Source organism: Centruroides sculpturatus, unplaced genomic scaffold, assembly GCF_000671375.1.
Source record: "Centruroides sculpturatus isolate CEXI.00-Female unplaced genomic scaffold, Cexi_2.0 scaffold111, whole genome shotgun sequence".
Classification (NCBI taxonomy): Eukaryota; Metazoa; Arthropoda; class Arachnida; order Scorpiones; family Buthidae; genus Centruroides; species Centruroides sculpturatus.
In genome coordinates, this window is record NW_019384655.1 from 323995 (window position 1) to 345360 (window position 21366).

A 21366-nucleotide genomic window follows, 5' to 3' on the forward strand; every position below is an offset into this window, starting at 1 on the left:
CACATGTGTTTTTGTGAATTTTACAGTACATTCACCATTTTCTTTTTGAATGACCTTCATTCCTGCTGGGCAGTAAGCATTTATTTTGCTGCTACCCTGGGTCTTAAGATGTCTAATTCCATTACCTTTGGGTGTATATATTCCAGAGCGGTGACAAGAAAAATACAGTTTGACTTGTCCTGCATACCTTGAATCAGGACCTCTGGTAGTTTTAACAAATTTAGCATATGTCTTTTGTTCAGTCTCTTCTTTCCATGCTATAAACAAGTCTACTGAAGAAAATGTCAGTATTTCTTCTTGTATTGTTAATTCATGAACGCTGTTAAAATGTTCCAGCAGAAGTTTTTTGGAATAACTAGCATCACACAGACCACAGTTCAAAATGTTCGAATTATCAGGTGTTTCAATTATTTCACCATGGTCATTCTGGAGATGATAACGTAGCCGGCGATTTTGATTGAATTTCCTGGAACATAAATGACAAGGAAAATTAAACACTTTCTGCAACTTCTTTGGATTCACTAATTCGTTCACATGATCTGGATGAAAATTATTTGTATGCACTTTTAAATAACGAAACTCTTTAAAAGTCTTTCCGCACAATGTGCATGTGTAACTATTTACAATGTCAGTTTCTGCAGAAGCCGTAAATTCAGGTAGTTCATTCACGATGTTGGCCATCTCAACAATGAGGACAAATGCTACACACAAAAATATGAAATAATCCTAACGAAATAAATACGTAAACTAAAAACTTAATAAATGAAATTTGCGAAAAACTGAATGCTAATAATAAGTAAAATCAATAATAAAACAGATGTTAATAAAATGAATTTTGTATTTAATAAGCTACGATCGACGNAAAATATGAAATAATCCTAACGAAATAAATACGTAAACTAAAAACTTAATAAATGAAATTTGCGAAAAACTGAATGCTAATAATAAGTAAAATCAATAATAAAACTTCTTCGGATATCAAACAAACTACTACTAGACCCAAGGACCTTGCAGTAGACCGATTGCTTACAGTACACAAGTTTATTACCTCCAAAAATGGCCGACAGAGGGAGCCTCTATCAGAGTAAGTTGGAACGCCCGGTCGCTAGACGCTTGTAAATACTTGAGGGTACCCAAATACTGTGAGTTAAGGTTTGCCACCAATAATCAACGGCCCGAGAACTCGACAGTCAAGTGTTCATTCAGTTAACACTCTTCTTATATTGGGTTACTTGCAAGTGTTGCAAGTAAAGTACACTTAACAAAGTATGTTGGGGATAGGGAAAATTGAAATGCAATGCATGGAATTGCATCATGACATCCTTTGTGTTGCATTCCTGAAAATAAAGTTGTAACATCTTGCTTGTCTCTGCCTTGGTATATCCCATTCTGTCACACATTGTTTGCACTCTACTAAACCAACTTTAAAGATCTGAAGTAAAAAAATATGATACTACCAATACAAACACAATAATCTGTATCATTGCCTTAACAATGGATTACTAATTATTAAAAACTGACATCAGGAATTAAATCGGCAACTTTTGAAAGCACATCACAGCCATACAATCTGCAAACCTATCACAGATAGGAGATACTGTACATCAGACAACCCATCAGGTTAATGTCATCAGGTACATACACCCTAGGAACACCTGATGACACTAAGATTGCTGTCCATCAGTATTTTTCTGGACAACAATCTTTCTTCGTCAGGAGCTCCTATGGTATATTATTTTCCAAACACCTGGTATAATTAACTGCTGGATTAAAAGTTGTTTATTCTAATCCAATCATTCTGTTAATACTGTAGATCAAGGTTTTTAATAAATGATATAATAATATCTATATCAAAGAACTGTTTTGGAATAAATTGTTTTATGATTTATTATTAGTAAGTGATTTTATTTATATATCTATTTTATATACCTATAGGCTATAACATAAAACATGTAATTTTCTTGGGTAAAAACAGAATCACAAATGGAAAAAGTTTAAGCAATACTGTAGATAAACAGCCAATATAAGTAGTGCAAACTTATGCTTTGGATATTTATATGAAAATATTCATTTGTACTATTTTCAGAATCAATATTTTTTGAGGTATCCTGCATATTAATCAAAGAGCTTGCAGATTTTAAATTACTATATTTTTGTGCACATAATCCATATGAAAATTACTAGAACAAAATTAAACTCATTGCATAACAACACATTTTATTGTATACTCTGATCTGTGGGAGTGGTCAATGCTCTGTAAGAGTGCATTTTATATGATTATAACACTTACGTGTTGTGGCGTTACAGGAGTGGAGTCTTGGAGAATGAACTCGTCCGACTTTAGAAAATGAACTCGTCCGCTAGTACTTTCAGTAGTATATAACTACCGTCTTCAGGAGGTCTATCGAATACAACGTAAGTGCTATAATCATATAATAAACGTTGGCGTGAAGTGCAATTGTATTATATCAAGAGTGCATTTGTAATTGCAATTTAAAATCCACATATAATCCACCCATTGCATAATCTGCAACCCTTTTCAAATCATCTTTTAAATACAGCTTATATGCAATTAAAATATATATTTTTGAAAGATTGTTTTAAATTATTAACTTGATAGCAATTGATAACATTAAATTATAACCACATAAAACAATTTACTTTCATATTTCATTATACATCTTATTAAAAGAAACAAATTTAATTATTAGTTATAAATAAACTGGATTTTTAAAAATTGATATAGATCAGAACTATTTTAGAATAAAATTCTGAGCAAAAATATTGATAATATTCTATACTTAATAATTGCAATTTTGCTAAGATGTAATGAGTTTTCTCTTCCCAATGGTACATTTCATTAATAAATTAATTAGTCTGTTAGTAATGTCATTTTATAAATTTTAAATGCTAGTAATTAAATTTTCCTGCAAATTTGAATTATTATATTACTTTTACATTATTAATAAAATAACTGGTAATGAAAAATTTGTCTGTCTTAATTTTATTAAAATGCTTATATAAACATTATTTTGCATTCAAAATTCTATTCTATCAATCAAAAATGTTTTGAAGACTTGAAAAACATTAACAAACTTTGCAATAATTATATAAAAGTGTAAATATTTGTAAAAATATACAGCTAATTCCAATTTCCACATAATTTAATCATAGATTATGTCGATAAAAGTAAAATATTTTAATGTATTTGTTTAATAAGAAATTATTAAACTTTCAAAGCAACTGATGACAAAAATACTACGTAACACATCAACTAAACCTTTTTACAATCAGCACAGTTTACTTTAATAGTCCTTAGCAAACATTTTTAACCAGTTTTTTAGAGGTCAACATCAAGTTGTTAGCTAATTTAGATCATCATTTAAAAACAACAGAATATGGAACATTAAATATTACAAAAACATTACATTATTGAAATATACAGACATTACATTACAAATGTAATATCTTGACTCAATTAAATAAATGTAAAACAAAATACAAAAAAAAAAAAAAAATAGAAAACATTTGCTAAAGACTATTAGATTGTGTAAAAAAGTGTAATTGATGTTTCACGTGATTATTAAAATTATCCAGTATCAGAAAACAGATTAAACCTGATACCAATTAACTAGAATAATCTCTCATCACAGAAGCCTACTGATAATATGATTATTTTCAATATGCTTCTCAAGCAATTGATAGGCAATACAAGATAATTATGTATATAATTATTTTGTATAAATCCTAATTTTTTTTAATTCAGTCATGTAAATTCATATTCTTTAATTAATTAATGTTGGTGTTTCTGTTTTGCACAAGAGCGTTTTAGATTAAACTGTGCTAAATATTAGTAAAGAAATAAATTAATACACAAGAAATAAACATGAAGATAAGAAGTGAAACTAAATAAATAGGTTAATACCAAACAAGATACAAAAATATGCACTATACAGCCAGTACCGTCCCGAGGCAAGTTTTAGGATGGAGCGAGATCCTATTATGGCACCCCCCTTGGTTGCCCCTAATTTATACCCTTTAATTTTCTTTACCACTGAGACGCCCCCTAGGACTTAGTGCCTGGAGCGGCTGCTCCATTCGCCCTATGGTAGGGCCGGCTCTGTATACAGCATATGACTAAATCAGCTGGGGATTCATCATAAAGTTCATGCACAGCTCATAATAGTAGTAATTGTGAAGCTGATGTAGAGTGCCAATCATCAAACAATTTCCACAGAATATTGTAATAATAATTATAATAGACTCACAAAGAGAGATAGCTGAAATCCTGTAGAAAGTTAGTTCCTCCATCCAGATACAAATGCAGCTCCGAATGAGGACCTTATCAGAGCTATAGAACATGCCCAAACAAGTAAAAACATCAATGAAACAATAGTCTACATGTAACTGTTTATAAGTTATAGTCCCCAAAATCAACAATAAATAAAAGTTTTTCAATCATCTATCAGTAAACATAACATAGTCGATATTTTTATATTTTTATTTTGTAATTTAAGAATGACTATATTCATTATTATAATTACCTAAAAACCACATTATAATCATATCAGGGATCACCCTAGCTTTTTTTATAGCAGTTGCCAACCTATTTACCAAACACATTTTTTTATTTGCCAAAATAGAAAGTTATTCTCCAGGTTACTTTTTTGCGTACTGTAAAACTTTGTACCAACCTAAAATAAAACGACGAATAACAATATAAAAAAAATTCAGTTTCTCAAGTAGCTTTATTTTTGTTTATTAACAGTAAAACTGTATGGTCCAGCATTTTCATCACCACCTCCTAAAACTGACACAAAGAACCTCATCTCCAATTTGAAGATCTTCTTACAAGCCTATTGGATAGGCAAAAGGAATACTATCATTGAATGGCCATGTTCAAAATTAAGAAAATCAGGGAATCTTCCGAAGTGTTGGAACTGAGGGGCAAGCTAAGTCGTACTATTTGTCTGATGCAACTGAATAAAATCGTATCTGGCCAAGACCAATTCACGTTATACAATACTTTTTCTCACTAAGTGGCTTTTTCACCGAACTGCTCTCTCCAATTGCAAAATGAATAGAATGTTCACAAATTGTGAATTTTGCAATAGACATAATGACCCCTGCGTATGATTATAGATATATTAACCATACCATATTGTATTTGTGATTAATTTTAAATGCATTATAAATTAAGCATTGTCAAGTCTTTAATATACCTAATTCTTAAAATTTGCATGTTATATTATTATAGTTTTATGAAAAACATTTAACTAAAATGTAGTTTATCATTTTGATCTTTTTATTTGAAAAAAAATAGTTTGAAGTTTTATTATATGAAACTCGTGTTGCAAATTGGATTCATTAACATACAAAATGTAATTAGTAAATACAAACAATAATGAGTAATATCTTATTATTTAATATTAAATAATTATTTTCACTAATTTTTAATTAAAAGATGAAACTGCCTCACCCTAAATATTTATAATTATACTTTTCAGTCATTATTTTTCTCGAAGAAGTAAAAAAATAACTAAAATTCTTATAATTACAAATAATCTTTAAAGTCCTCATGTAACAGATAATTATAAACACGTGACACTGACGGTGCTTTAACAGTGCCCTCTCCTTTTTCAATTCAATAATTTTAATAAGTAATTTTAAATTACTATAAAAATAAAAAGCTTTTAAATAAAATCTAAATTAAACGAATAGAATAAGGTTAATATTTATGTTTTTATATTTGGTATTAATAATTTATGATTTCATATATAAATGTTTTTAAAGTATAAAGTTAGAGCATGATGACTGGATGGCCAAGTGGTTAATGTATCATTTTACCACTCTAAGGGACCCGGAATCGTAACCATATCAGTAGAAAAGTCCCAAGAACTTTTTGGGGTTGGCCGTCGGGATATATATCGGACCCCGCTCATCACCTGGCCGAATCATTACGGGTCTAGCCGAACTAATACATAATGGGCTTTCTAAGAAAGGCCTTCTTAGTGTCCCTAAGGCAAAAACAGTTTTTAAAATGTCTCATAAAAAACGTATTTGGGTGGCAGCGTTCTATGTCGTGAAGTTAGCAAAATTTGGGCCCACCAGTTGCCAAGCGGTTCCGTTTCATGAACACTGGGAATTTGGTCATGGGTAGCAGATTTTCGTCAATTATCATTAGCAGACCACACAGACCTTGTGAAAATAGTATTCAAAAAGTTAATTAGCTGTATTAAACATTGTAAAATTAAATAAGATGACCTGTAAAACTCAAGCAGGCTTACATGGTCATATTTCAAGTGGTGTTACCGCAGCCATCTTGTCACAATACGATAGACTCCCCTATAACGCGAAGATACGTTCCTCGTTATACGAATTTCGCGTTGTAGGAATCCTTGGGCTGTGATTGGCTCACGTATTTGACACGTGTGAAGTTTACGGACTACGGCTGTTTGAAAGGTTTTCTTCCATAAAATTAATCGATTCTAGACTAATTCGATTTAATATTTCCAAAATACGTATATATTTTTTTGGAAATAATCCGTATAAACTACGCTATAAACAAAAAATTGTAGGATTACTTACCAAGTGTGCACCATTCGACATCGCCGTTGCTCAAGCTTGTTTTCGTCGCGGAACAGCGCAGCAAACCGCGGCCGCGATTTCAGATATTTTTCTACGAAAACTTCGTTGAACTTTGGAGACATCATTAATATAAATAATTTTAATCGCCGTTGAATAAGAAATATTTCTTTCACAAGAAATGTATAAAATTACAGTACTGTATTAGACTTACTGTACCTAATTTACATACTGTACAGACGATAGCTCGCCTAAACTCTCCGTAGCGTGGCGCTAGACGGCGGAAACTATACGTATAATTACAATAAAGTTAAAATAAGTTAATATATAATTATATATACAGTACCTAACTTATGTATAATTAATATACAATTATATGTACAGTACCTAATTCATATATAATTTATATATAATACTGTACAGACGATAGTTAAACTCAACTTGCCCGCCTAAACTCTCCGTAGCGTGGCGCTAGACGGCGGAAAATAGTTCGGCTGCTCGTCCGCGATGAGGAGTTGGTGATGACGTTTTACCGCGTTTTATGCGTCCCTTTATACGAATACTGCCGCAATTTTTTCGCCGCGTCATAGGAATCTACGTTATTGGAATCCGCGTTGTAGGGGGTCTACTGTATAACTATAGTTAGAAGGCATCAAATTTAAAGGCTGACGCACACTGGCTGCTATAATACGGTGATCATAATTTAATTGTCCTATTCATGTGAAATTTCAAAAACGGGTTGGAATTAAAAATTTATTATAGAAGTTTATTAAAACGAAACTAGAAAAACTTCCATTGTTAAAGCCGATCCCTACATAGTTTATACAATCGGTTGCCGAAATATAAACACCTTATTATAACATAAAAGCAATTATTACAGCATTTTTACAAGAATTTTTTATTTAAACAAGTCATTTGAAGTATTTCGGACGTTAAGATTACCAATTTCGATCACATGTATACAGTACAACTGTCCAACATGAATTACTTTTCAAATATTAATAGTACACCAGTATTAATTAGTAGTCGTCGATCCAACGAATTTATTCAAAATTGAAAACCTCCATAGTACTCATTATGGACATTGAATATGTTAAATTTCGTCGAAATCGGTCCATCGCCGAAAAAATAAAAATTTTTTCATCCGCCAAACTAGTCGCTTTCCGTATCCACGAGGGGGCGCAGGCTACGTTGGTCGCTTTCCGTATCCACGAGGGGGCGCAGACTACATTGGTCGCTTTCCGTATCCGCAAGGGTCGCAGGATCGGAGGAAGTATCTGCGCTGTTCAAAATCTCCATTTTAAAAAACGCAAAAGAAGCGAAATATCACGTAAAATTTCCGTACGAACGAACATATGAAACGGATGCTTTTAGAACCGAAAGTCAAAGTCGAATGTAACCGATGTCAACAGCAGAAACTTTTCATAATGTTAAGTGCGGATAAAGAAGTTAAGGTAAATGTTCATCCCTCATACATAGCGCATTTTTTCATAATTTCGTTCTCTTAAGACACCTCATTAGTAGAAGTGTCCTAAACAGATAGAAAGTTTTGGGGGGCAATGTGTATAATAATAGCTATAATCGAAAACTCATCGGATTAATTACTGACTGAACGGTGGAAGCCGCCATTACTTAATTAACCTTGTTCATATCGCGGAGTAGCACATCGTTCGGCGGACGTTTACCAATCGTGTCACGTGACCTGGCTTCGCCTTCGCCGGTCACGTGACTATCTCGCTTCGAACATTTTCATCACAATTACTAGTTTTAGCACAGCCTACAATAAGAACAGCCTAGTCATTTGCTCTAAAAACGTGTGTCGATGCCTGAGGCGGTTTGCACATTTTGTTCACTAGGAGCGCTGATGACCGGACTATTCAATCAAGTGATCAATACTAATACTATTGCAAAGATGTGCTTGTTATGATAGTATTTTCGAAATTTTAAATTTTTAAAATCTATATATCCAGATATTGTTCAGTTTTAAAAAATTCGTTTTAAAATGGTTCATTGCTCTGCGATTTTGTACATCAAATAAATCGAAAAAAGATGAAATAGTAAATCTTTATCACAGAAAATAATAAAAGTGGCACCTCTATAAATTTTTGTATTATTTTGATAATTACTGTATATGCTATATTTAAAGAAGAAGACTAAATATAATAGATTAATTTTGGTAATACAAATTTGAATTGATTTTATATGTTAATTCATTAGGAACCAAGAGATAAATATCAGCTTATATTTTAATAAATATATAATTCAGTTGTACAAGTGATGTTTTATGCCAACATAGGAAGCTTTAAAAAGTGTGAGAATTTTTTAAAAGTTATTTAGTTTATTATATTTAAAAACAGTCATGGCTACAAGTGGATCAAAATATTTCATGATGCACCAGTTATGGCCAAAGGGGTGGCCAAAAATGATGTACTAGTTTTGGCCACCATGTGGATTCTTTCCATATGCATTATTAGGGCATTATACTTATATTAGGATTGTACTTTTTTCCAGTCAAATAAAAATAAATAGTTTTATAAGTAAGCTATACAACAATTTGCTGTGGCAGTAATATTTTTTCTATAAGTTAAGTCTGCTATGGATAAAATAATATCGATAATATAAAATAGACTTGATGAATATAAAACTACAAAATATTTTTTCTTGGTCATTTCACTAGTTTAAAAGCTAGAATAATATTCAGAGGTTATTGACTATATATTATTCTTTATGTCAATTATATCAAAAAATATTCTCAAAAAATAGTTTTAATAGTTTTACTTGCATTAGCCACAATTGGTACAGGCATGATTAAAACTGGTGATTTTTGTAATATTTAAAAAAATTTTAATTTTGTTTATAAAATGTTAAAATTAATAAAAATAAATGTAATAAGGTAAAAGAGAACATGTTTTTGCATTATTTTTACTATGTTTCATTGCTTTAAAAAATTTTAAGAATATAAAAATATTTTTTTAAATTGAAAATTGTCTTAATGTGACCAGAAAAAGGTACAGTACATCTACCCTATTAATTATTATTGCATTTAACCGTTTAGATAATTATTGATAATATGTCTATTGTTTTAGATAGATCTGCAGAAATCCGGGCAAAATCTTAATTTAAAAAAAATCAATAATTTGCTATATCCTAAGTTTGAATTACTGTTTTGTTTTACGAATATATGATAGCATGTAGCTAGGATAACTTAATCAGTGTGTGTTGTTATGGTCCGTTGTGTGGCTCCATCTTGCGAGAGAAAATATTTTCGTTTGGACACAACACTACAATGGGATTTCCCCCATTTGACTAGGCTGTTCTTATTGTAGGCTGTGGTTTTAGTTATATTAGATCTTAAGACAATAAGTTTATGCTTCGTTAATATTATTTTATAAATACATTTATTTTAATTATAAAATTTAAGAAAAATTCTTAAAAATAGACAATATATAAAAATGTTTTATTTTCTCTTTGCATGCTCATGTGCATGCAGAGAGACAAAATGGGAATGTGACAAAAACACAGGAAGAAATTAACAGTTTTGTGATGGAGTCGACCTTTCCTTTGAGGCTACTTGTCTGCCTCGATATGTAAAATGTTTAATTAAAGACATCGCAGACTGCAATATTTTTACTTCTTGTATATTCGGCACTTCTATTATGTTGGTGCATAATTATCAGGCGTTTTTTTAAACAATATTTATTATGAAAAAACGAAACATAAAAATTAAACAATAACATTTTTAAATGATTATTCCGGAGTCCTTTCCGAGCTTTTATGAGATGACGTCGAATGGTCCACATTGAAGTCTTTGGCCAGCATTCGAGTTGTCAAACTTTCGTCCTCTTCCGCGGCTGCCAAAAGTACCTGGTCGTCGAAATCTGATGGTCGACCTCTTCCTGGCTTATCTTCCAAGCTAGTGTTGCCAGTTTTGAAATGGCAAACCATTCCCTGCATCAACTTTTGCTGATTGTTCCTTTGCCAAAAACTTTGTTGAGATCGCAAAATGACTGCGTTGCTTTCCATCCTTTCTCAAAGTGGTAAAGCATAATATGATGAACATGAGTATGATTATTGACATGCATTTTTATAACCTAAAAATCAAAAAATATTTTTATTACAAAAAAGTAAACAAAACAGTGATTTTTTTCTTAAATAAATAACATGCCAACAAAAACATCTGATAATTATGCACCAACCTAATAAAATTTTACCAAATAACAGGGACAAAATGACAAACTGGCCAGGATGCGGGGACCACATTGTCAAAACGGGATGTCTGGAAAGCCTACATAAAAGTGTCTTCTAACTTTTGTCTCTCTGCATGCACATGAGGAAATTAACAGTCCCAGTTTTATGTATTGTCAATTTTTTCTTAAATTTTGTAACTAAATTTTTTTGACTTGGCAATTTTTATCAATAAGTAAGACAAAACCTTTCACACTTTCTTTCTAGCAGTTTAATCACTAAGTACAAACATTTTCGGCCGTTTGAATGGTTTTCTTCGGGTACAATAAGGCCGGTTGGAATGTTGGTTAGCAGATATTCAAATGACGTCACTGTGTACAAAGGTTTCTTCTTACTAGTGATGTCATTGCTGATGATAAAGTGATGATATCGACATTGTTAATTTTCTTTTAATATTATTATCCAAGGTGAAAGGTTTTGTCTTACGTATTTTAAGCTTTGAATGCATAGAAATTTTTATCAAACATTTAATTTAATTTTCTTTAACCCTTCTCCTCCCAACTGGCTCTACAAGTTTTACTGCTTCAGTTTGAAAACACCTAAGACTAATATTAGTCACTGAAGGCCACTATACACATTATTTTATAACTTTGTAAAATATTCAATTTTTATCATACAGCTATGGAAAAAATCCTGTATATGCATTGCTTTCTATAGTATCTGATAATTTAGTTTTCATTGGTGGAACAAAGTTCAGGAAATGTCTTTCTGTAACTCTAAGCCGGGGGTCTGAGCAAACCTGTTATTCTTGGCCGACCTTGTTTGTTTACTCGTGTTTCGGTGTGATACTCTTCTGAGCCATTGATTAAAATTTACTCTATAAGATAAATTATTCTTTTCTCCAACATGTTTTTTTATATAATACAAATGAATACAGATAGAAATGTCTAATAGATGAAAAAATATTTTTCTATAATAATACTACTATCTTTTCCTTGGCACCGGATAATCGTGGAGATGTTGACCTATATGGTAGATGCCTTCCATTGTGTCGTTCTAATTGACAACAAGCTGTGGCTTTATTTGTATGTTACTGTCTCTTTCATTATGTACCATTCATTCTTATATTTCTTTCCTTACTTGTATGGGATTGTGGATTATAGAGAGTAAAATAACAGATAAAATCGTAGGATAAGACTATCCTACGATTTTAGAATCATTGCTTTACTCTGCATTGCCACCCACTGTCTCTCTCTTTTTCAATTTTTTTACCTCTCTTTTGTTTGTATGATAGTTTTATCAGAACTGTTGGTAGATCCTACTTTTCTATTGCTTGTAAAGCTTTATTTAGATTTACACTCTGAAAAATTCACATATTCAAATTCAGAATTGGACATTCTGCGAATAAAAAAATTATCTAAAAATTGTTTTTTTTAATTTTATCTGAAAGAAGACAATGAGATAATGTTATCCACGAAAAATATATTATTATTATTATTATTCACTTGATGAATAGAGAAGTAAATTATTTATAAAATATTTTTTTTGGAGAAATATCCACTGAAACTTGCTGTACACTCAACAAAACTGCAAAGTATACTTTGAACAAAGCTTGTATTGCTCACTACTGGCCAAGCAGTTCTGTTTCCTGAAATACTGGAAGTTCAGTCATGGAGTTTTCACCTCGTCTGGATGGGCTAACCATGTGGAGTTTTCTGATTTTTCTCCATGTCTGTAACGTCTGAATAGGGGCCAGTTAACCTTTAAAAGACCTCCCAGAAGGTATCCCCAGGCAGATCACTCAAGTGTTGCATTGCCATATCTTAATGAAACAAAACAAACAAAGACACACTCAAAAGAAAAATACAGACAGAAATTCCAGGAACAAACGAATAACATCTGTTACTGCAGTTAAAAACATGATAATTGAGAACACTGATAGTGGAAACCTTTCTATTTATGGTGACAATAAATACAATTTCTCTACACACCAGTGTTTAAATAAAATAAAATAAACTCTTCAAACCTTTAACCGGAGTGCTTCTATTTTTAGAATTGCGAACGTTTTCGTCGCCCCTCCTGGGCTCTTCTTCAGGCTGTAATGAATGGGCCTTTAATATTCAAATAAACATTCTATATGAATCTCTTCCGAATTCTATCATTTGAAATCGTTCCAAAGTTGTGTTGCGCATGCTCCCTATTCATCCTTTTAAACGCTGTTATCTATCAAATGTCTTCCGAATTCTATCTTTGTATTGTGCATGCTCCATACTCATCTCTTTAAACGCTGTTATCCAGCAAAATCTTCCATGCTATCGATAGGGCCATTTCCTCTTTATAATTAATACATGTGCCGTTTCTTCCCGCCTTAAATATCTCCATGGCCTCTAGCCATTTTAGTTGTTGAGGGTTAGAGTTGGTTTTAATGATTTTTGCCGCGCGCAGGTCCACCGTTATTTCCTGTTCCGAAGCGTATGTTGCCAGGGCTGTTGTGTACCTTGCTGTATATCTGACTCATGTTCTTTTAACCTCACTTTTAACGAATGCTTTGTGGAACCAATATATGTCAGTCGTCTGATATATATTGGTTCCATGAATATATGTCAGTTGTCTGATATATATTGGTGACAATAAACATTTTCCATTAGCAAAGTCTAAAAGTTTTATTACACATTTTTCTGTCTAAGACTTGATAATTGCAAATAGGTGTTTTGAAGTTCTTTATAAATGCTTTTATACCAATATAAATAAAATATCTTATATTACTAAAATATTAATTCTATAATAGTTTGTAGTTTTATTATATGCGGTGTGGATGATCCTGGCTTCGTTAAACATTGGATGGATGTCAGGATCCATAGCATAACGAGCCAGTGCAGTAGTTACTCTCTTGTGCTGTATGTCAGCCTTGTGTTCCTTTATTCTGACACCTAATGAGCGCTTAGTGGAGCCGATGTATAATAATTCCTCATTACACCTATGATCATTCAATGGGATGACATATACTCCCGATAGCATGTCATTGTTGGGAGCATCCTTAGCATTACGGAGTAGATTAAATACAGTAGGACATCTCCTATATGCGATGTTGATGTGTTTCTTTTTAGCAATCTTGGTGTACAGCTTTTGTAAATACGGGTTGCAGGTGACAGAAACTGTCTTTAGGATCTGGTCTTCCTTCTTCCTGCAAAGTAGCTTGTGCGGATACTTGTGGATGATGTAGTTTCCTGGACAAGTTATTTATAAGGTTGTGATATCCATGGCGTTTCGCTATATTAGATATGGTTCTAAGCTCAGATTCTAGAGCACCCGTCGTTGAGGAATGAGTGTAGGCTTGCTTAATTAAAGTGTTGAACGCTGCCATTTTATAATGAAAAGGATCACACGATCCTATTGGTATGTATAGCGGTTCTGCTTTAGGTTTTCTGTATACCTCCGTGCGGATCATTATTCCATCCACCTCAATGCTCATATCTAGAAAATGAACCTGTGTGTCGTGTGCTTGATCAAGCTCCAGAGTTAAGCCGTATTGGTTGTCATTGAACATAACAGCAATTAATGAATCTCGTGTTAGATATCGAAAGACTAGATATGGAGCATTCTCTTTTTCATGCAATTCAACCTTACATTAAAGATACACATTAAAAAAATACATTATTTATGTTGTCAATATATAAATGACATTGAAAATTTCGCGTTCATAACACAGATATCTCTTACCATAAAAAAAAGCAAAAATTTAAAGGTACCTAAAGCTTTTCGGTCCTTACAAACAAAAATCAACAGAAAATAAACATTAAATCAAAAATACTTATTAAATTATAATCTTACCATTCATTGGAAATGTTAGATTAAACAAAAAAAGAAATCTCTTGCCATAAAAACAATTCTAAAGGAAACTAACAAAAATCAAACTGAAAAAGTTAGAAGGTAAATGTGTGTTTTTTTATGACCCTTGCTCATAGACATTAATATTCTCATTGAATGCATAGAAAAATCGTTGTCCTTTCATTTTTAGATTTGGTGCTGGGGTAGTTCTATAATCTGATCCCATGTGATAAAAGAAATATCCTTATTATCAATTTTGAAATTTTTCCAGTGTTACCACAGATTTTACAGAATATTACTTGAACTTCATCATCAATACCTGTGCACATGGCTAAGTAACGGTATTCTGTTTTTCTGTGTAGAAGTTTGACCAGCACAAAATCGCCATTGCTCAATGATTTTTTTCCCAGATGTTGAGGGCTTTGGGTCATTTTCTAGCTGTCTTGTCTTTTTGCAAAATAATGGGTCAGAGAGCTGTGGAAATTCTATAGGCAAGTGCCAAATCTGACAGAGGGCGCTGTTTTTGAACCAAGATGACTGCCGAAACAGGTAACTGTGGTGCTTGTGCTGAAGAGAGCATGCAAGCACCGAAGGTTATGTCGAAAAGCCACGCCATGTATTGTGTGGTAGGTTGCATTTTCACAGCATTACCTGGACTTGTAAGCTTACATGTATTCCCAAAGTGTTCAAAGCTAAGAAAACTATGGGCAATTAAATTGCGCATTGGTAAAAAGGTTCATGACAGAATGTTGGTGTGCAGTAAGCATTTCAATGACAAAGATTTTTTCCCACCACCACCAGGTATTTTATATTTCCACATCATGTATCTTTATTTTAATTTCTTTAATTAATAATTGTTTATTATGATTTAAAGTTAGGATTGGTTGCCATTAGGCGCCAATTAAAAAAAGATGCAGTGCCATCTCAATGCATACCCAAACGATCTTTAGAGAAAATGTTACCCTCAACAAATGTTGATAAAAGGAGTGCTTGTGCTGTAGCTCGAGCAGCTTCAGGTAATGTTTCTAAATGTCTGTTAACATAGAATATGGTTTACATAAGAGGAGTTGCTCATTATTTAAGTGGGGTTTTTTACTTGCTATCAGATCTTGGAAAGAGTACTGATCATGAGGCTGAGAAAGAATTAACATCAGCTGAAACGTTGTCGAAGCCGAGCTTATTTAGGGAACAGTTAAAAACAGCAGAAGTGTCATTGGAGCTGAACTCAGTCAACAAAACATCAGAGGAAGATGGAGTTTTTACCACCTCCACATCACATGAAGTTTTGCCTAATATTGTGTTAAGTTCAGAACAACCTACACTTGGTACCATGATTCAAACACACAGACAGCTCTGTGCATTTATGGAATACAAACATTTGGCTTGTTGAATGCTATTGTTAAAGCTGGAGAACCCCTTGACAAAAATCAGCTGCTTTTATCGTTCCATGATAAAGTACTGCTAACTCTTTGCAAGTTAAAATTAAACATTACCTTCACTTGCATAGCTCTCTTATTTAAAATTCCTGAAAGTACATGCAGAAGATATTTCAAAGAAACATTAATTGTATTGCAGGCAGTTTTAAAAAGTGCAATATATTGGCCTAGCAAAAGAGAAGTTCTTCAAAATTTACCATTAAGTTTTTCCAATTATACAAATGTTCGAATAATTTTAGATTGCACTGAGTTTGCAGTTGAAAAAACAAAGTGTCTAAGGTGCAGAATCCGCACATACTCGCATTATAAGGGGGACAATACAATTAAAGTCCTCATAGGTGTGTCTCCAGCAGGACTGATTACATTTGTGAGCAAAGCTTTTGGTGGAAGAGCATCTGACAAAGCTATCATAGAACAATCTGGTGTGTTAAATAAACAAGAGCCATTTGTTGATGCAGTAATGGTGGATAAAGGTTTCCACATTGATGAAGCTTGTGCAGAAAGAAACATCCACCTCATAAGACCACCATTTTTGCGGAGACAAACTCAGTTTACACATGAACAAGCACTGGAGACAAGTAAAATAGCATCAGCACGGGTACACGTGGAGCGAGCCATTCAAAGACTGAAAAACTTTCAAATTTTGTCAACAAAATTAAGTTGGACCATGTTGGGATTGATAGATTCAATTTTGTGCATTACTACTGGTATTGTAAATCTAAGTAGTCCAATTCTAGATACTGAAAGATTTTAAAAACCTAAAAAAAAAGAAAAAAATCACATGCCAAAGTCAGTGATTTACATATTTTTATTAAACATTTTAACAAAGAATGGCAATATATATAAAAAGTACTTTTTTCTCAAATTTTCATATCATTTATAAATTCATTGTCTTTCTTGACTTGAATAATCAATGCAGATTCATGCTTACTGTAAACATATAAATGACACATTTCCATGTTTAACAAAGCCCAGCTGAACCTGGCCATAATATGGATTTTTCTTCTTTAGCTGGTATCCATTGTGGTTGTCACCTGTTAAAAAGTTTATTTTTTTAATTGTTATCAAATCTTGAAATGATGAAGTTACTGCAAGAAGAGGGTATTTTATTTCAAGAAGATGCGATGGTTTGCCATGTTGAAAAACAATGCCACACGGTGAAAATGTCAATCAAGGCAACTGGGGTAAAATGACCAACCAACCTCCACTACGTTTGTCCCAGTGTTCTTCATATATTTTTCTCGAGCAACATTTTCATGACTCAACCCATACCTTGTAGCTTCATTTCCAGTAAATGAATTAAAATATAAGGAATGGATTTTTTTAGTCCAATCTTCAATGCTGTTTGAATTAAATGTGTATAAGGAATAGCATTTACTGCCTGAGATCCTGAAACTTCACTCAGTATTCCAAATAGGGTCACCCTGCACAATGTTTTTAAGCATGCTAATTGCTTTGCTAGTGTCAACACAGACTTTATCTTCATAAAATTCAAGTTCTTGTTTGTTTAATGCAAACTTTTTCATGCACAAGTGATCTTTTGTGCAACAGCTGTAACTAAAATTGATACTGGAATATTTTTCAGCAATCAGCTTTTCTGTTTGAGAAATTGAAATAATTGCTTCCAATAACTTAACTTTATTGTGAGCTGCTACATCTTGTTCTTGGATGACTTCCTTTTGTAAAACTTTTCTTCCAGTAATGTGCTTTGCAAGGGAGCTGTTTGGTGCTCCACTAAGCAGCTGTTCACGAATTGATTCATCATTCAAATGAATATTCTTTAGTGGTAGCTTCACACGGCAAAACTCCTCAACAGGCTTGGGAAAATATGTTGACTCTTCATCATTTTTTACTTTTCCCCACTGTCTTTTTAAGTCTGTACAGCTTGCATCTTCTAATGTATGAACTCCAACTCTAAAACCATTCAAATATTTCAGTATTCATATATGAGACATACACACACACAAAAAAAAAATAATATGTGCTACAAACTTTGGACTGGCCTATGCTGTATAAGTACAAAACAACAGCAGGGCTGCCTTCAGGTTGGCACTAATTTTAACTATTAAAATAAATAAAACTATGTTTTTATATTGGAACATGGTGTATACTGCTTAAAATATTTAAACACTTCTCACCTGTTAATGTGTTATAAACATGTTATTATGTGTGTACGAAAACCAGACAGCCTGGCTTTGCACGTGCATTCTCCCTGTAATTGAGATGTATTAAAATGACAATATCTGAGATTAAATGTTTTAATTATTATTATGAAGTATGACTTACCTGTATTCCTACCAATGAAATCTTTAAGGCTTGTTTGACGGTCTGCTGCTTTGCAACACTAAAGCAACAACATGAACTTCAGTGTTGTTGTTAGAGTTTACAAAATATGATATGTCTGGCATCTAAAACGGCTTCACCTTCTACAATATAACGTTTCCTGTCGACGTTGTAGTCTAGAATTTGACATAAATTCAATGATTTTTGCCGTTTGGTTCTCACAGTAATCGTCACCGACGGAAACTGAATTGACTCAGACACTGAAACACATGGTCGGTTCATTACCTGTTTTGGCAGCCATCTTGGCTCAAAAACAGCGCCCTCTGTCGGATTTGGCGCTTGCCAATAGTCTTCTCCATGTATTTCTCAGATATTAGTGATGCTAGTGGTTCATCATCAGAATCAGATATGGATCCATATATATCCTCAATATGAAGACGAGGTTTAGGATTAATTTTTGAATAATCAAGGTACCCAATGTAAAATGACTGCAGTTATCAAGGTTGCAGAAACAGCTTAAACTTTCCATTACCAAAGAATTGGGAAGAAATACACTTCTGATAACTTGATGAACCTTTAGTGTGCCTGAAAATGTTTTTATATTTTCTACTGATCTGAGTTTTGCTTCTTTGTCCGAAATGTCTGCATCATCAATGGTCAAAACTTTGATGTTCGGGCAACTTTTCTGAAGTGCCAGGGATAAGTCTTTTAACGACGAAATATTGGTGCCACTTGCAACTAGTCTATCTGCGATCCTTTCACAAGTTGCACCCATTCCATCTGGAGCTCTCTTTCCATGGCCTGCCTCGTGATAATTCCACATGAAATTAAGCAGATTACTCTTGTAACATTGTTGCTAACACTTTAAACATAATTCTATTACAGTATTGGGTAACCAGTCCATTGCGTAAGAAGTGTAAATTACCAATAGTAGCCGGCAAACTGTCAAGGATTGGCTGTAAATGGGCCCAAATTGATGGAGGTCAGTGCAATAAATTTTCAGATAAAGTGCAAAAATATGTGCTTTTTACCTCCTCTCCAACTTTTTTGGTGTAGACTACCACTGTGCACATACTTATTTGCTGTCTGAACCCTCCAAAATAAAAGGATTGCACTTCTTCAGCATATTTTGATTGATAATTTTCACTAAAGTCAATGTGTATAATTGCATCGTTCTCAGCAATAGTGTTTTTTGTTTTCAAAGCCTTTTATTTGTGTACTACATTGAATTCATGACTCAAAAATTTTTCCAAATTAGACCAGGAACACACATGCGTAAAATTATGTGGCAGAAAACTGAATCAGAAATCAGCTTTCAGTTCAGTTTCTGTTTTACACTTTTATGCCAGAACACACATGTAAAAATTCTGACCGAATAGGAAATGGAAATGTAACAACGTCATATGTAGTTTAGTAAAATGGCGCCGTCGATATCTGATGATGTTATTTGTTGTTGGTGATTGTATTCCACTCATTCATTGATGATTTTAAGAAATGATTTTATTAAAAAAATGCCAAAAGAGATGCTGGTGGGTTAGGAAACTATTTCGAGAGCGTGATTTACATGAATTTAATAATTCGTTGATTCCGAAACTACAATTTAATGATTGAGAAGTATATAGTAAGTGAATTGTATTTTTTTACAAATCGTTTTTTGACATTATTTCAAAATAATAAATTTTAAAATCTTCAGATTTCTGAATGTCACCAGAATTATTCAAATATTTGCTGTCAAAAATAGAAAGAAATATAACAAAGAAAAATACATGGAGAGAAGTGATATCTGCTAGAGATGGATTAGCTGTTACATTACGGTTTGTTAATCTTTCATACTTTGTAAAATTAGTTAGGTCTTTAGTATACTTTTATCATAAAACATATAATTTTTTTAGATTTCTTGCTATGGGTGAGACATTTCAAAGTCTCAGTTTTTCATTTAGAATAGGACAATCAACAATTGCTAAAATAATCGAAGAAACTACAAAGATATAAATTAAAATTGTTATTAAATTTGAATAGCAATTAACTTATAAATTGCTATTATTTTTATTATAGGTTATTTGGAACAATTTAGAGAATAATTATATGAAAATGCCAGATAATGAAAACAAATGGAAAGCAATTGCTAAAGACTTTGAATCTCGTTGGCAGCTATCACATTGTCGCAGGAGCATTGATGACAAGCATATACTAGTTCAATGCCCAAAAAAACAGTGGAAGCTTAAATTATAATTATAAAGGATCATTTAGCAAAATTTTATTAGCTGTGACTGATTATGAATACAAATTTATTTCAGTCGAGTTTTGTTTCATGGGTGGTGAAAGTGATGGTGGGATTTTTCAAAGAAGCTCTTTTGAAAATAAGATTTTAGAAGAAAAACAAAATCTTCCAAATGAAAATATATTATTAAATTCTAATAAAGTATTCCCATATTTCTTTGTTGGAGATGAAGCTTTTCCTCTTAAAAAAAGTTTAATGAGACTAAGGATGCACCGATTAATCGGTAATCGGCCGTGTCGGCCATTTTCCCGATTAATCAGTATCGGCTTTTTCCCTGATTAATCGGTTTTAATAATTGGCCAATTTTGCATTTTAATATTTTTGTTAGAATGTTACGTATAAGGCTAGTAATAAAAAATAATAAATATCTCTTAAATATTTATTATATGACAATCTAAATATAAAAAAAAATTTTAATTTAAATTATTTCTTTTATCAATACATATCATAAGGTATAATATAACCTATTCAAAACTATCTGTTTTATTTAATGTTTAAGCTTAATATTTAAATATATAATATTTAATATTCAAACTTTAAAACCCTTAAATTGTAATATGAGAATTCTGCCATTTTCAGGGCTCTTAAATGTTATCTCCAGCTCTGAAAATTCTTTCACTTTCAATGGAAGATGCTGGGGGACTTATATATTTTATAGCTATTTTGCTTAAATTAGGAAAAAATTCTTTTGAACTTCTCCGTCACAAAAATGGGTCTCTGTATCTTTGTATAAGAGGCAAATGTAAATATTTTTCTAATTCTTGATCG

General features: G+C 32.3%; 1 protein-coding gene and 1 pseudogene across 1 annotated transcript in view; one reads left to right on the forward strand and one right to left on the reverse strand.

Annotated features, from left to right (window-relative positions):
• The window catches only part of LOC111626427, a 1470-nt gene extending 703 nt beyond the window's left edge, over positions 1-767 (reverse strand). The window contains exon 1 of the mRNA XM_023369797.1: positions 4-767. Coding sequence (XP_023225565.1) covers positions 4-681 — 678 coding nt within the window. The 5' untranslated portion in view covers positions 682-767. The remainder of the gene's footprint in view (positions 1-3) is intronic.
• Positions 768-7649: 6882 nt separating this feature from the next.
• On the forward strand, positions 7650-20004 carry LOC111626399 (annotated as a pseudogene).
• The last annotated feature ends 1362 nt before the right edge of the window (positions 20005-21366 follow it).